Below are 17207 nucleotides of genomic sequence, written 5' to 3' on the forward strand. Positions count from 1 at the left end.
GGAACATGCATGGTTCTTCCCAAGTAGATATAAGATTTTATTGTAAGTTGGAGGATATAGGTCTTGGATCTCTTGTGTTGATTCTATGAAATCTCACTCATATTGTGTTGTTGAACGCTTGGATGGAGAGAATGCCTACATTTTTTTTATGGCAATGAGTCCAACTTCTGTTGGCTGGTATGAAAAATAGGATTTATGGTGGCATCATGGGCTTTACAACATAAATCCTTGGGCTACTCTGTGTACAACATCAATAAGAATTGATATACGATGTTGAACAAAAATGTCTCCTAAGAAAAGGCCTTGTTTTTCTGAATTGTTGACAAGGCCTTGTTTGAATTTCAAGAAAAATATTTCTGATAGAAAAAGTTCTCATGGGGATATAAGTTTGGTAAATAAAAAACACCTTTTTCCTGAATTTTTCACGAGGCCCTATTTGGATTTCAAGAAGAGCATTTATGATGGAAAAAGTTCTCTAGGGAAATTTTTCTTTCTTTCCACGATTTAGAGAGTGATGATATGACTGGGGTGATGATATTTTCACTCCCCCTGCATTATGCGCACGCTCCGCTGATTTGACGTGAAAAGTGGGCAACTTTAACACTTTTTGACGTCAAATCACGTTATAAGGGGAGTGTGCGCATAGTGCAGGGGGAGTGAAAATATCATCTCCCTTTTCTTAATACCAAAGCAGGAACAGTTCATGACTGATTCTACATAAATGTATGTATGTAGAGTCCGATCACTGTTGCGCTTGAATGAATCCTAACTATCAACACTGGGTCCCACATGGACCATCTGTGTATAATCTGAACCATTGATCTGATGGACAACAGAAAGGAAATCCCATCTGTAAGATTAAACACTAGGAAAACGAACACTTCAGCTAATCTAGGTGCAGCCCCAAATGAGGCTTCTAATCTAGGTGCAGCCCCAAATGAGGCTTTACAAACTAAGGGCAGGATTATCCAATCAAGATAGAGCTAACAACAACTGGCTGAAATTGTTATTCTGAAACTAATTATATACTGAGTAAAAGACAAACAAATTCTAAGACGATTTACGTTCTAATAAACATGAAAGTGCCCATGTAAAGTAAATAATAAACTGATCATTTCAAGCAATGTAGAAAGAGATGATCAGTTCAAGTTACAGCCATTCCACTTCACTGAATTACACAGAAAACATCATTCTTTTCCCAACATGGGATTCCTTTTCCTCAATAATGCAGCACAATAATCACATCCATTATTAAAAAAAAGAGAAAAAACAAGACAGATCAATGCAAGTGGAAGAGCATCTACCTCTATTATCCTGCTCCACCCTTGTCTTCTTCATTTCAGGTGCCCATTCCTGGTTAAAAGTCATGGCACCAGAAGAGAATCTGATATAGTCAAGAATAAAATGCACAGCATCGATTAAGATTGTCTTCACACTTTGCAGACTACTTAGAAAGCTTCTACTGTACTTTTTATTTCCTTCTGTAGTATAAAGTTAAGCAAACCACTCTATATGATACTAGGTGAGCCTTTGATTCTGTTGCTGTCAGCCTCTTGAATTTGGTTGCATTGTGCTGTTACAAACAGCTTCGACGGCAAGTCGCTTCATCACATTGGGACATGGGTCCCTGCCAAAATTTTGCATGGATATGGTTACTGAGCACCTTTGCTGCCCTAGGCACTTCTGTAAAACACACAGAATACATGAGAATTTCCTCAATGAGGTAGTTTGTTACAAGATACAAATAATTTCATTGTACAATTCATTAGCATGGTTGTTGTTCTTTCTATATAAATAATTCATTAGCATGATTGTTCTTCTTTCTATTTTTTTCTTCTTTTCTCTTTTTATTGACCATCTCGGTCGGTCGCAGGGTCTCCCCAGGTTTTCTTGCTTAATATAATTCCTTACCATTCAAAAAAAAAAAAAAACCAAATAACTTCATTAAAAATGTCTCAATTTTAGAAATTTGAGGGCCAACTTGGATATCACTAGAAAGTATATGCATCTAATCTAATATGAAATGGTTTTGAAGTAAAATACAATTATTTGTATATAATGGTTATAATAGTTTTAGGGGATTTGCTGGCGTGTCCATCGCAGAAGGCATTTCGTGAATGGTCTGTTGCATGTCAGAGCAACCACCTCATGAATGAAGACAATCTGCTGAAAAGCCAGCCTTACTACTTATCCAACATAGATGCATACCTGTCTTGGAAGCTTGAGGATCATACATATGCAGGGCGAAAAATGCATACTTATAATGTATATGGGTTAGTAAAAGAGATAAATGGGCAGTTTGGGTATAAGATGTTGTATGTGAGCGCGCGCGCGCACACACACACACTCACACACACACACACACACACACATATATATATATATATATATATATATATATATATATATATATAGAGAGAGAGAGAGAGAGAGAGAGAGACATACACATACACACACACACACACACACACATATATACACACACACACACACATTATGTACTTGTATGCATTAATAAAAAGATGTGCATGCATATAGCTAGATAAATGAGATGTGTAGTTTGAGAACCTTCTCTAAAATGGCGTGCGAGTTTGGAGAGTGGCAAGCTCCCTGCTGGAAACTCCCACAAGTTCCAATGGGAGTCCCAAAGCTTGCGAATTTAATGGCCGAGATAGACTGTCCTGGTGCACAATGCAGGTGCACCTTGGGCTTATGGAGCTCTTCTGATCTACCATAGCTCTCAATATGCCAATTCTTGAAAGTTGGATGAAATTCCGAAACATCAGCACAGATACTTGCAGTTGATCTCTTCGCAATAGAAATCCCTGATGCATCACCACCGATTTCTTCAAACACTATCAACAAATTTCTAGTTGGATGTAACCAAGACCGGGGTACATGATACCTGAAAATCTAGTATTAGCTTGCACGAAGAAAATGTAAAACCATTGAACACAACACGTAGGGTATCTCACATACTCCCAAGTGCTATAAGGTTCTGTTTCTTTCGAATTAAAATGGAAGTAAAACAAATTTTATGCCCATTTTTTAGTGTAAAAATCGGTGTAAAATTGATTTTATGTCGAAAGAAACAGAGCCATAGGAAAAAAAATTGAATACAAATCACCATTAATAAGGGCCTCTTTGGATATCACTAAAATTTATTTGCACATAACATTATGTGCATGAAGTCTTATTTGCGTATATGATATCCAAATAACGGGTATAAATATTTATATAACTAGCTCAGTTAATGGCTTCCAACATGCGTGTGTAAATTTTTGGCCATGTCTAAACTCGTATGATGTACAAAGCAAATCATTCTCGTACTGAGTTCTACTGTATCTTTAATATCTATGTTGTCTAGAATACACATTTAGGTACATGTATTTTTTATTTCCAAATGAAATTTCATACGTATCCATATTGATTTGTATCTTGTCATCATGGAAGCTGAAACACCCAACCCAATATTTCTGGGAGTTCTTCTAAAAGTTCCATTAAGAAATCATATATTTTTTTTCAAAAAAAAAAAAAAAACAATGATAAGACCAAAGTAACTATTAGTTATCTGCATAGTACCAGGACGACAAGAATGAAAAGTTCAGATGTGGAGACAACTCTATTGGGCAAGCTTGTCCTTTGGATAAAAATATTATCACAGTTTCAAGACAATCCTAAATTTATTTTTTTTAAATGGTGACAATCCTAATTTATTCAAACAAAACAAAATTTGCATTAAAGATAAATTTTAGTAGTTTTGATGTTTCAATATGATCAGCAAGATTTCTATTGGCATCTCAATTAAAAAAAATTCAAGACTACGGAATTCTGATAGGCTTCCACTAATCAAGAACATTTCATCTTCATCATAAGCCCAGGACCATTTTTCATAGAAATAAACTCAGTCCAGTCATGAAATATTTCAGGTATACCATCAAAGAGTTTTGCTGCCAATCTTACCAGCGCTGCGTTGGCTGGCCGCAACCAGTTTGACACTTGGGCGCCCGATACGTCCCAGCGTAACTACAGTCATTGCAAATTCCATTTGCAGATGTTGTCCAATATCTTCCAATGCTATGCCCATTAATCCATATTTGACCCTTTCCCATACTCCCCATATCCAAGGCCAAAGGTTCATCTCCCTCAGGTGCATCAAAATAAGCCTGTGAGTTCCAAAAGCAGAAGTCAAAACACTGATTTCAACAGTCACTACTCACTATTAGTTTGGATTCATATTAACTCTCATTTCTTACCTTGTGCCATGTTAAAGGCTGTTGTTTTTGACCAGCCAGTGACGCCTTCATCCATTCCACGGACGAAATTCCATTCGGAGAATCGAGATTCATAGCTTCCCCTTTCAGGCCAACCTGCATAAGAAGTACCAGCAGGAGGCAGTTTTTCAAACGTACAGCCAAGGTTTTAAATGTCGATTTCGGTGGAAATTTTGGCCAAAATCATGTAAAATTTTGACAAAAATTTCGGTTTTTTTTTGTGTGGAAATTTTAGCCATTTCGGTGGAAATCTTTAGCATTTCGGTAGGGTGAAAAACGAATTTGGGGGAAATTTCATAACATTTCGATTCAATAATTTCGGTGTTGGCCCTGGCAGAAATCTGAAGTTTTCGCATTTCAGCAGAAATTTAAAACCATGCCTACAACTTCATCGCATTAATTCAAAAGTTGGAATTCAAAATGAAGTAAAGGTGGACAAACACTTGGCTCAGAAAAACAGATTGCAACCTGGTAGGACCACTTCTGCCAAGTCAAGTCCCTTTTCCCCTGGTCAAGACCATGCAGCACAACTGGACCTACGACTCCGGTGTTCCATTTCTCAAAATGGGTCCCAATATTCTTCAAAAAAAATGAAAGGAGTTAGAATAATTCATATTACCATATCATAATTGATCCTTCCAAAAAGTCGCTGATTTATTAACAAATGTAAAAAGGCTGAGGTTGGGGGAACTAACCTGCAACCCAACAGCAATGCTTAGGAGTGCAATTCTATTAATTCCAGCACGCATGTTAACATTACCAGTGAATGTGAACCTCCTACTCTCCCTGCTTCCATAGGCAGTCCCTTTTACAACACAAAGACAATAGTATTTTATTCAAGAGACAATTGAGCAAGGATAGTTTTTTTTTATAAACAATAAACAAGCGAATAGCACTTTATGGAGGTAGCTAATTGATGTACCTGAAAGTTTTCCATTGATAAAGACATGTAGAGCATGGCCAGATGACTGAACAGACAGAATAGGAAGCTCTCCACCAACCAAAAAAGATTCAGATGGGTTTATTTCCAAACTGGAAACAGAAAACGATTGGAATAGTTATAATAGCAACAAATAATTGCGAAGTATTTCGATCCAGCTTATATAACTCCATGGTGGAAAAGGAAAGTGATCAATTCTCACCTGGTCATGTACCACAAATAGTCAGTTTTATCCCTTGTGATATTTATCTGCTCCAACAGACCAACTGCAGTGATCACTAAATTGTCCTCAAGTGAAGAAATATCATCATCATATGTCTCCCATGAAAGTAATTGACTGTCGCTAATATCCATTTGCATTTTTGATGTTTGAACTCCAACCTGAGATGGAGATGTAAAATGTTTGGTTGATTTAGAGGACTTTTGGGGACTTAACATAAGGGAAAGGTAACAAAAGGGCCTTTTAATAATCCAGACGAAGATCAAAATGAAGGTCGTGAAGTTATTCTTTCCAATGCTCAAAGAAAATGGGTGATAATTTGTTTATGTGCAGGATTAACAAATCCAAATCAGAAAACCATGCATTTCATAACAAATTGAGGAGAGACCACGTGCCCCACTAGACTTTCAAGAATAACAGAGATAGAAAAACATGGTAGTAGTCAATTTGCATTGCTTACTTTAGCAGTGTTAAATACTGCATTTCTGCAATCAGGAAGGATGCTGATTGACCACGGTGGCAGATTGTAGTGCATGTTATTGAACATAACTCTTGCAAGGGACTTTGAATGATAATTTGAGAGGAAAGCTGCACAACCTCCCGATTTGGAAGAGAAGACATGAGCCTGGAAATCGACTAATAGAGTTAGTAAAAGTGTACAACCAAGATAAGTTTGCACAAAGTATGCTTAATCATCTTTTCACTATAACCAGAGAAAGAAAATGACAAACAAATGCCACTAACCTGTTGATAAATTCCTAGAGAGGTAACAATTGGATCAGCAGAAACTAAAGCTTGCTCGCATAGCTTAATGGCCCTATGGAGCTCTTTTAGATGTCCATATTTAGGTTGCCTGGTCAATCCTACCAATTTACCACAAAAGAAGCAGTTATAAACTTGAAAAGTCACATATTTCTAATGGGATTCTGAGAGTTTTTTGGGAAGTGTAACAACTTTTGACAACTGTTTAAATAAGAAAAGACACGATGAGTTAGTGCAATTATCAAAAACATGGTAGTCCAGCTCCAAGCATAACACACACGCACATACATGCGCGCACGCACGCGCGCGCGCACACACACACACACATATGAGAGAGAGAGAGAGAGAGAACGGTTTCTACATACATGTGTAGGTAAGTCGTCTACACACTAGCATAAAATACAGTGGAGGTCCACATTGTTTGGGTGATCCAAACCATTCATTTGATTGGCCCTCACATAGATAAGGTGTCCACAAAAAATCAGCTCCATAGGATCATCTTAACCCTTCGAACCGTGGAGGCAAAAAATGGACAGATTTGTGAAGGTTTATACACGTCCATTTTATCTCCACAAATCATAGGGTTGGGATGATCCTATGGAGCTGATTTTTTGTGGACACCCTATCTATGTGAGGGCCAATCAAATGAATGGTTTGGATCACCCAAACAATGTGGGCCTCCACTGTATTTTAAGCTAGTGTATAGATAACGTTTTCTCATATATATATATATATATATATATATATATATATATATAGAGAGAGAGAGAGAGAGAGAGAGAGAACTGTTGGTGAGCTTAAGCGCACCATTTTTTTGGTGCGCTTAAGTTGTTATAACGCCTCCCATTGGTGCGCTTAAGCGGGACCCAAACATTTAAATGAATGGGAGGCGTTATAACAACTTAAGCGCACCAAAAAAATGGTGAGCTTAAGCACACCAACAGTTTTCTCATATATCTAATACAATAAGCTGGGATGAAAAGAGGAGAGTTTTTTCGATTTTTTTGAAAATTACGTGAGAATTACACCTCACATTTTTTGACTTTTTTGAACAAATGCACCCATTCAACTCATATAATTGCAATCCTACCCCCCCCCCCTCCTTTATGCTTTTAACAAAGGCACCCATTTTCAATCCTACCCCTCCTTTATGCTTTTAACAAAGGCACCCATTAAAGCCGTATAATTTCGATCTTACCCGCTTCCTTTACGGTTTTTTAATTAAAAAACTATTTCCGATTTAAGATAAGAGGAATTATGGAAACATCTATAGATTGGAGGGCTAGGATCAACCTATGGAAATGATTTTTGGGGCACAACCTATTTATGTTGTGTTCCATCACATGGACGGTTTGGATCAACCTATGACGTGGTCCGTACCGTTCTTTGTCGGCCCGTGCATCGCACGGGTTTTTTACTAGTATCTAATACAAGAAGCTGGGATGAAAAGAGAAGAGTTTTTTCGATTTTTTTGAAAATTACGTGAGAATTACACCTCACATTTTTTGACTTTTTTGAACAAATGCACCCATTCAACTCATATAATTTCAATCCTACCCCCCCCCTCCTTTATGCTTTTAACAAAGGCACCCATTGAATCATATAATTGCAATCCTACCCCTCCTTTATGCTTTTAACAAAGGCACCCATTAAAGCCGTATAATTTCGATCTTACCCCCTCCTTTATGGTTTTTTAATTAAAAAACTATAGGGTGATCTTGACCATCCGATTTAAGATAAGACGAATTATGGAAACATCTATAGATTGGAGGGCTAGGATCGGCCTATGGAAATGATTTTTGGGGCACAACCTATGTATGTTGTGTTCCATCACATGGACGGTTTGGATCAACCTATGACGTGGTCCGTACCGTTCTTTGTCGGCCCGTGCATCGCACGGGTTTTTTACTAGTATATATATATAGCAAAAGAGAAGGAGAGAATTATTTGAATTTCTCCCAAAATTTTATGAGAATTACACATCACTTTTTTTGACTTTTTTAAATAAAGGCACCCATTCAACCCACATATTTTCAATCCTACCCCCTCCTTTATGCTTTTTAACAAAGGCACCCATTAAAGCCACATAATTTCAATCCTACCCCCCTCCTTTATGCTTTTTTAATTATGGAAACCTCTATAGATTGGAGGGCTAGGATCTGCCTATGGAAATGATTTTACGGGCACAACCTATTGATGTTGTGTTCCAACACATGGACAGTTTGGATCAACCTATGATGTGGTCCGTACAGTTCTTTGTCGGCCCATGCATCGTACGGGTTTTTTTACTATATATATGATTTCGCTAGGGAAATGATTTCAGCACAACTATGTTTTGATACATGCGCTCATGTATCTTGTCTTTTAGTATTTAATTGTCACGTAAGTGCCTTTTTTGGGGACAGTAAAAAACCCTTTTACAGCTCTTTGAATATAAAAGACAAGAAACATGAGTGTCTTGTATCAAAACATGTTTGTGTTGAAATCATTTCCCTATATATATCAGCTGGAAATGCACATATATGGTGCGCCTCTTGTGTTTCATACATCTTTCCCTAGTGTTTCACAATCGCTTCCATTGACACTTTCCTATCATTTTTCAAACATTTCTAATGCATTTTCGATGATTATTTTTGATGTGTTTCTCATACAATTTTCTATTGTTTTTTGGTTTTTCATTTCCCTTCTATAATTTCCACTGCATTTCCAGTTTCCATTCCATGGTTCGCTTCAGAATCATTTCAAACAAGGTAACTATCCACCGTACTACCACCATGCTTCCTACTTTCTGTGATACATATGTGGCTTACCATGATTGATCTAAACCATTGATATGGTATACCTCATGTTATATGTATCACTGCCGAAAGATTAATAAAATGCAGATTATAACATGCCCCTAACTGAGAAAGAACAAATGAAAATTCATCATTTTACCATATTCATCAATTGGAGCATCATAGTCATAGCTGGTAGTTATGAAAGGGCCTCCCGCAGTTCGCCCAAAATTGGTTCCTCCATGGTACTATTGAAAGCATATGTACAACAGATTAGGTTTACCTATTTTAATTTTGCCGAGCTTGGAACTGAGAATGAATTTGACCAACTTAATTGTAGTAGCTGTTTCACTAGTATAAATCATGCAAAATCTTACCATGTAGTAATTAATAAAGGATCCTCCCTTTTGAATGAAGCGTGCAACAGCAAATGCCAAATCCTCCACTGGACGCTTGTGAACAGCACCACCAAACTCGTTAAACCTATGATTGCAACAAAATAGCAGAAGAATGAAAACAAATTTGACTTCAACTTAAGTTTTAAGCTATAGCTCACCATTTTTTTTCTTATATAAATTCCGCTTATACAGGACATGTCAAAACTCTCTAAGTCTCTAATGGAAACCCGAAAAAGATATACATGCTTGTAATCTTTCTAAGGTTCCATTTATCAGTGAAATCCAGGGCATACATATCATAATATTCAAATTTCAAACAGAAACATCTGTACAACTGACTGGTCTGTCTTCACAATACCCCACGAGTTAAAGGACAAACTTACCAGCCACTCCAAGCCTCTGTCCACATTGTAGGCTTGTAAGGTTTGTTAGGAGTAAAATAGTCGCAGTAGAAGCCATTGCATGAATTTATCTGTCATCAAAGTTTGGAAAAAGATGTCTAAGAAACAGATCAAGAATATCTCCTCCAAAAACCTTCCTACATCCCAGAAATAGTAAACAAAGAGGAATACAGGAATCTATCAGCTATGAAGCACGGTAGGGGTACGGGTGCGGGTACAACACGACACGGGTACGTGGGTACGTGATTTGCCAAGAAAACCGGGTGCGGGTACGTTCGGGTACGCCGAATATAATAATATTTTTTAATATTTTATTATATATTTATAAAAATTAAAAAAATATATATTGTAGAGCAATCAAATAACAATAACATCACCAAAATGGAAAATTCTAATATTACTCTTCATTTCATAAGTGATTAAGTTCCATATTTCATAACATGAGGCATCAATACATCATTCATTAGAAAAAAAAGTATGTCACCAGTGTATTGACCAGTGTGTTAACCAGCGCCTGACAAGATGAATAATTTTTAAAGACCAAATTATGAGATTTTTTTTACCGGACTTTTGGGATTTAATAATGTTTGGACAAAATAAATTTTATGAATTTTTAAAATTTGAAAAATACCCTACCGTTTGGAAGTTAAGAAAGTTAAAATTTTGACCCGACCCTTTTTCTTTGAATTTTGTACTAGAACTGGAGAGTTGACTTTTTTTCCTTTTAGATTTGGGTGTTGAAACTATTTTTAATAAATCCAAAAGGGGGGTATTCCGTTATTTACATGTAAATACCGAGTACATGATTTACATGTGAATACCGAGTACAGGAGAAGAAAGAAGCAGGACGTGTCGGGTACGCATGGTGCGCACCCGACACTGCACGCACCCAACCACCAAAACTAGATTTAAAAAAAAAAATAAAGGGGTACGTACCCCGGACGTACCCGCACCCCATACGTGTCGGGTGCGGGTGCGGGAGCCCCGGGAGAGTACCCGTGCTTCCTAGACTATTAGCATCAGAGTTTCTTCATGGGTGCAGAGCAAACACTACTACTAACAAGCAAGACTCTTCAGAGATCAAAACATGAATTTAGGCAATGTAAATTAAGATTGACAGCATTTTTATATACGAACAAACAAACAATTCAAAGAATCCACTACAACACGATCTTAACAGCAAGAATAAAGCAATAGATAAAAATTATATTATTAGAACTTGGAAGCAAAACTCACAATGATATGTCACATGTTTTAGATTTTTGGTGAAGGAATGATATATATGACAGATTTGAGAATGAACATGGGAAGACTCTTAAATACAGAAGAAGCAGAACACCAGCAAGATTAAAAAACTACACTAGCAAAAGAAGCAATTATAAACCACCAGAAGAAATATCAATGTCACTAGATTGCTTGTTTATTTTTTTCATTCCCACAAAAATTAGATTCCATCGTAAAACGAAAAAAGTGTAGTCCTTACCACTGGATCTGGGGCGTCGTCTTCTTTGCACATCACCCAGGGGACGCCTGTACCCAATCCAACAGCCATATTTGCAGCCCAATTCATGTATGCATGACCCGGAGCCCCTAAAGCCTTATTTTCTGGTCCATACTCATTCTCTATCTGTGAAAACAAAACCCAAAGATCAATATAAGAAAAATGAAAGAAAATTCATGCCAAGTTTCTTGTGCGATTAGTACAGTGTAGCATTATTTCCTTATCCAACTCTTTCCCTAGTAAACCAGCTCGTGTTTTTCCCCAATTATGCTAATTAGTCTACAATTTTTGTCATGGACAAACAATAACAGGCAATTGAACTAAAATTAAACAAACCCAAGTGTATGATAAATAAATTTTAGTACTCACAAGAACCAAAATCTTCAAATGGTGATGAGTTTATAAAACAAACTACAAAGTAAGAACACAAATCAGTTACCTGTGAAAGAATGATAGGGCCACCCTGTGACTGAAAGAGTGATTCATTCTTCATCATCTGAACAATTTTTTGGGTGAAACCTTGCATTGCCATCTAAAAATTAGAAAACATAGAAACGCAAACATCGGGGTTATTACATTGTTAAAAATAAGAAACGCATTTTTTTTTTTTTCATTGTTTGCTAGCAAAGTGTAAACCAAGATTATAGAATGAGAGAAACCTTGAAAGGCTCGTTATCTGTTCTGAAACTGATGCCTGGAACATACTTCAGCCATACAGGGAAACCTCTGTTGAGGCCAATAATAAATATATCAACATACAGAGAATCAAAACAATTGATCTAAATAACAAAAGGGAGCAAGCAAAAATAAAAATGTAAGATACCCAAAATTCCACTCTGCGCAAATATAAGGCCCAATGCGCAAATGAACATAGAGCCCTGCCTTTTGTACTGTCTTTATGAACTGAACCAGATCATATCTCCCTTCAAAATTGTACTGTAACCCATATATAAAAATGAAAAAAAAAAATGTATATAAATAAACAAAGCAAAAACAGCAATGCATGAAAGAAAAAGGAAAAAAAAACATACATTGCCAGGAGAAGGCTCATGAACGTTCCAGAAAACATATGTTTGTATCACATCCAATCCTCCCTCTTTAGCCTTCTGTATAAGATCCTCCCACATCTACAAAGTGCAAACCCAATTCATATATGAGAAAATAAAAATAAAAAACATCTATAATTTCAACAAAAAAGATAGGCATAGAGAGAGAGAGAGAGAGAGAGAGAGAGAGAGAGAGAGAGAGAGAGAGAGAGAGAGAGAGAGGTACTTGAGGAGTGCTTCTTGGATAATGTATGGAGCCTGACATGAGAATTCTTCTTTGGCCATTAATAACTATAGCCTTACTGTCATATGTCACCCCACATTGAACCAACTCAACAAACAAGAACAAGGAGATGAAGAAGAAGAAGATATAAGGGAAGATTTTAGTCCTCATTTCTTCTCAGAAATATCTCTCTGTGGAGGGAATTTTTAGCAGAAAAGAAAATGTTGTAATGAGAAAGAGAGGGAAACAACTGTGCTATAGTGGTACAAAAAGTTCCATCTTCCAAGAGCTTCTCAGCATTCCAGTTTTATATGAAAAACAAAGACTACTGATATTGGCACTACCTTTTTTATAATTGCACTAAATTAGCTTGTCTTTTGCTTTTTAATTGGGTTCTGAAAGCTTTTTGGGAACTGAAACAACCTTTGACTGCTGTTTAAATATTAAAAGACAAAAAGAGTTAATGCAATTATTAAATCATGGTAGTGCCAATATTAGTAAATAAAACAAAAGGCACTAAAGACAACAAAATGAATTTTTCTTTTCTTCAATTTTTTTTCTTTATGGGCGTACATATTTTGTGCACGACCATTTGTCCGTTTTAGCTAGGCAACAATTAATACGGAAAAACCAACTAAAATTAATATTCCAAATTTACCCCATGACGATTGAATTTGCTATTCTTGAACAAATGACCCAGGGACAGGGGTGCAACTTGGGCGGGCTCAACCCGAACCCGTCAGGTTCAACCCGGGAAAAAGTCAGGTTGGGTTGAGTTCGGGTTGAGGGCTTGGACAACCCGACCCGAGTTCAACCCAGCATTTTTAATATTTTTTAGATTTTATAAGCTTAAAATCTCGGGTTGAACTCGTGTTGGCAAAAAGGGTTCCTCGGGTCAGGTCGGGTTGAACCTCGTTGGGTTGGAACTCGGGTCGGGTTCGGGTTGAGGCCAACCCGAACCCTCAACCTGAACCCGACCCGCCCGAGTTGCACCCCTACCAGAGAGAGAGAGAGAGAGAGAGAGAGAGAGAGAGAGAGAGAGATATGCTTCTTTAATATTTTCTTCTTTTGCTCCTTTTGTTGTGGGCTTTACCTTTAATTTGTTGCTTCTTTTGCTCCTCTTGTTGCGGGCTTTTCCCATTAAAATATACTATGGTGTGTGGGTGACCCACAGAGACCGTACACCACAACAAAACTTTTCTTTTTCTACTGTCACTCTCAAATCCTTCCATTGTCTGCAGTTATAACAGAGATACGAAAAGTTCCCAACCTCTCAACTAACTATATCTTACCACAGCGCAATTATCGGATTGATTCTTACTGTGTTAACAACAGCATCGGATCCACCACCCATTGACCCATAAGTCAAATTGAATAATAATTCACGATGATGGAAGTTTTTACTCAATATCTTGAGCTGTTGAGTGTTGAGCATGTGCACGGTTATAGAGTGATTCGATTATTCTTTAATTTGGATTATGTCCCTATTAAAGTGATTCCATTGAACTAACCGACCAATCTTTGATCAAATAGCTTCAAGGGCCCCTACACATTACAAGTGGGCCCACATTCGATTGATTTGGGCCATTAATCCACTTTACAACTTCTATGTTGGATTTCCAATGCCCTCAAAAATAAAGTCACTCTAACAATTCTAAAACCCTACTAAAATGTTGATGTAGGATTGTTTCATTGCCATATTTTGGGCAATTCGATCAAACATAGATCCTATTAAATGAATGATCTAGATCAAGTCAAAGGTAGGGCCTACTGCCTGATGGTGAGGTCGCGCCCGGCAAGCTTCCGTCCTACGTTCACGGTCTTCTTTTCACGTACAAAAGACTAAAAAAGCTCGTCAACAAAGAAGGAAAACATTCCAGAAAGGAAAAAAGAAATCTTCACTAAAGAGAGCTTGTCACATGCTGTCTATGAATCAATTAAAAGGATAGTTAGTTAATCCATTAAAGAAAGATGATTGTCTATTAAAGAAACCAAGAATTAAGATAGGATTCTTGGGTGGTTGTTGGCTGTTGGCTAGGTGGGTTTTGGGTAACAAATAATAGTGAAGGCAGTTAATGAAAGGTAATTTGTGGTGTCAGGGGGAGGGGCTTAAAGGGCTATTTTAGAGGGGCTAAGGGTAATCAAGGTTGGGGCTGAAGATGGATATTTTAGGAGGCTGTGAATATGTGAAACTGGTTGAAAATCGGGGCTGGTTATTCTCAGGTATAGGTGGAGGTTGTGGAAGCCAGGAAAGGTGCGCTTTAATGGAGATAGGGTTGTTGGTATCCAATAAGCTAAGAGATGGGGAAGAAGATGAAACACAAATCAAGGTTTGTTTGCATCCAAGAAGAAGCTGGAAAAAGATAAGGGGAAATTTTTCCTAAAACCCAACTTTTATTTCAAAATAACATTCAGGCTCCCAAAACATTTTACAAGGGAGAAAAGAGTAGATAACTTATCTACTCCCTACCTTAAAATAACAGTTGGGGCCACATTGTTTGGGTGATCCAAAGCATTTATTTGATGGGCCCTCGCATAGATAGGGTGTGCCCAAAAAATCAGCCCGATAGGATCATCCTAACCCTATGAACTGTGGAGGCAAAAATGGACGTGTATAAGTTTGCACAAATATGTCCATTTTTGGCCTCCACAGTTCATAGGGTTAGGATGATCCTATCGAGCTGATTTTTTGGGCACGCCCTATCTATGCGAGGGCACATCAAATGAATGCTTTGGATCACCCAAACAATGTGGCCCCAACTGTTATTTTAAGGTAGGGAGTAGATAAGTTATCTACTCGAGGGAGTACCTTCTCTTTTCTCTTTACAAGGCCACATTTATAGGAAAAAACTGTCAACTTCCTACTTCTAATCAAACTTCATCTTCTATCCTATTTCAACTGGGACTGGTTTCCTAGTTTGACTACACTTGCAAAATAGAAACGACTCTATGACTTTGGACGTCTAACCAAATTTGGGATCAAACTCAAACCCCTAACGTAACTAAATGTTAAAAAAGAAGGAAAAATTTTACATTCGAGCCATGTTCTTTAGAAAAATGAACTAAATCATGAAGAGCGATCTTAGACCGTTGATGATAGCGCCGTCTAATAAATTGATGATATTGATTTGATTGGTATTGGAAAACATGATATGGCATATTCTCATGCTTGATCGTGATTCATGCCTTCCGTTGCTTGATTTGAAGGTTCAAAATTGTTTAATTACGGCAACATCCCAATCCCATCCAACCTGTCTTAGACCCACACAGCATACACCGAGATGAATTGGTCCCCTAATCCCCAAGAGCCTCAATTCACCTTAGCATTCACTTGTTCAATGCTGAGTAAACCTATGCTTTCCAAATCATTTTTTTCAAAATGAAAATATTTAATTAAGTAAATAGATTTAGAAAATAATTTGCAAAATAATCGATAAAAACCCAATAAAAATGCCGCGGTTGCTAAAGAGAAACAAGTGCACGCTATGATCAGCCACAGTGTAAATATCACAGGACCTTTCCTAAGCACGTATGTTACTCTGTATCAGCCTCAACATATTAGTAGGTGATCAATTCTCCCACAACATTATTTATGCATTGGAATACAGGTATCCAAAGACATCAATTGTATAAAGTTTTAGATAAGGTTGCCTCAAGGACTATCATCAGTTCATCACTTGTCCCTCCCCAACCCACATCTTGTAATAACTGTATTGGGCAGGAATGATGAGACGGGTTGGTTTGTCCAAGGAAATAGTTCAGTTTTTATTGCCTTGGTCGCCCTCTTGTTTCCCATTTTCCTATTTTTGGTCGGCACACTTGAACGAACCAAAAGGTTTTTAACAGAACTTTTACTCCCATCTCTCTCTTCTTGTGTTGTTCTTTTCAAATTTGGAATCTATCCAAAGAAGTTTTTATATGTGCACGCGAAATCCAGTATTTTTTAGAAAGTACGGTGGAGCCTACTGCTTAGGATGATCAAAGCCGTTCATTTGGTGGGCCACATGCAAAATTGGCTGTTCCCTGTAAATCATCTCCATAGGATTATCCTAACCCTTCGATCTTAAAAGGGACTTCACATTGTAGAAATCTCTATAGGTCGGAGGGCTAGGATCATCATATGGAGCTAATTTACTGGTCTGGCCTGTTTATCGCTGTGGCCCATCAAAAGAACTATTTTAGATCATCCTAAGAAGTGGGCCCACTATACTTTCTGAAAATTACTGGACTTCAAGCCCACACATCATATAAAATCTCCTACCGAAAAAAATCGGCATAGGGGGTAACTAAATGTTACCAACCCCACTTGAATGGATCCTAGAGCTCTGTTCACTGCATTTTCATGAAAATGTAACGAAAACAAAGGAAAGAAACTGACTTGGCAAAATGGAAAAGAAAAGAAATTGTAATGGAAAACGTGTGATCAGGTCGTTCAGTTGCCATGAAGCCCCACAAAAATAAAAAATAAAATATAAAATAAGGCGTTCAATTGCATAAAAACTCAACAGAAACTTCAGTAACTTGATTCCATCTGTCATCAGGAACCAAAATAAGGCGTTCAAGCATTAATATAGGGCTCACATATAATATACATCACAATGTGTTAAAACAAAGTGAGTCTAATATATGTCTTACGATCATAAGTTCAAATTCAGAAAACAACAC

The 17207-nt window shown here is 37.3% G+C and overlaps 1 protein-coding gene across 1 annotated transcript; it reads right to left on the reverse strand.

Moving 5' to 3' along the window:
• Positions 1 to 1065: 1065 nt before the first annotated feature.
• On the reverse strand, positions 1066 to 12809 carry LOC143892410 (beta-galactosidase 5-like). Its single transcript, XM_077397007.1, has 19 exons — positions 12546 to 12809; positions 12305 to 12400; positions 12097 to 12209; positions 11933 to 11999; positions 11713 to 11805; positions 11256 to 11399; positions 9755 to 9843; positions 9351 to 9456; positions 9134 to 9221; positions 6179 to 6297; positions 5895 to 6059; positions 5417 to 5595; positions 5197 to 5306; positions 4970 to 5079; positions 4743 to 4853; positions 4257 to 4370; positions 3964 to 4166; positions 2569 to 2905; positions 1066 to 1683 (listed from the first exon to the last, which is right to left on the reverse strand). The coding sequence occupies exons 1-19, from the start codon at positions 12711 to 12713 to the stop codon at positions 1546 to 1548; spliced, it is 2550 nt and encodes an 849-aa protein (XP_077253122.1). The 5' UTR covers positions 12714 to 12809; the 3' UTR covers positions 1066 to 1545.
• Between the last annotated feature and the right edge of the window lie 4398 nt (positions 12810 to 17207).

Source organism: Tasmannia lanceolata, unplaced genomic scaffold (genome assembly GCF_043159265.1).
Source record: "Tasmannia lanceolata isolate RefF3 unplaced genomic scaffold, GAP_Taslan_0.1 ptg000015l, whole genome shotgun sequence".
Lineage (NCBI taxonomy): Eukaryota > Viridiplantae > Streptophyta > Magnoliopsida > Canellales > Winteraceae > Tasmannia > Tasmannia lanceolata.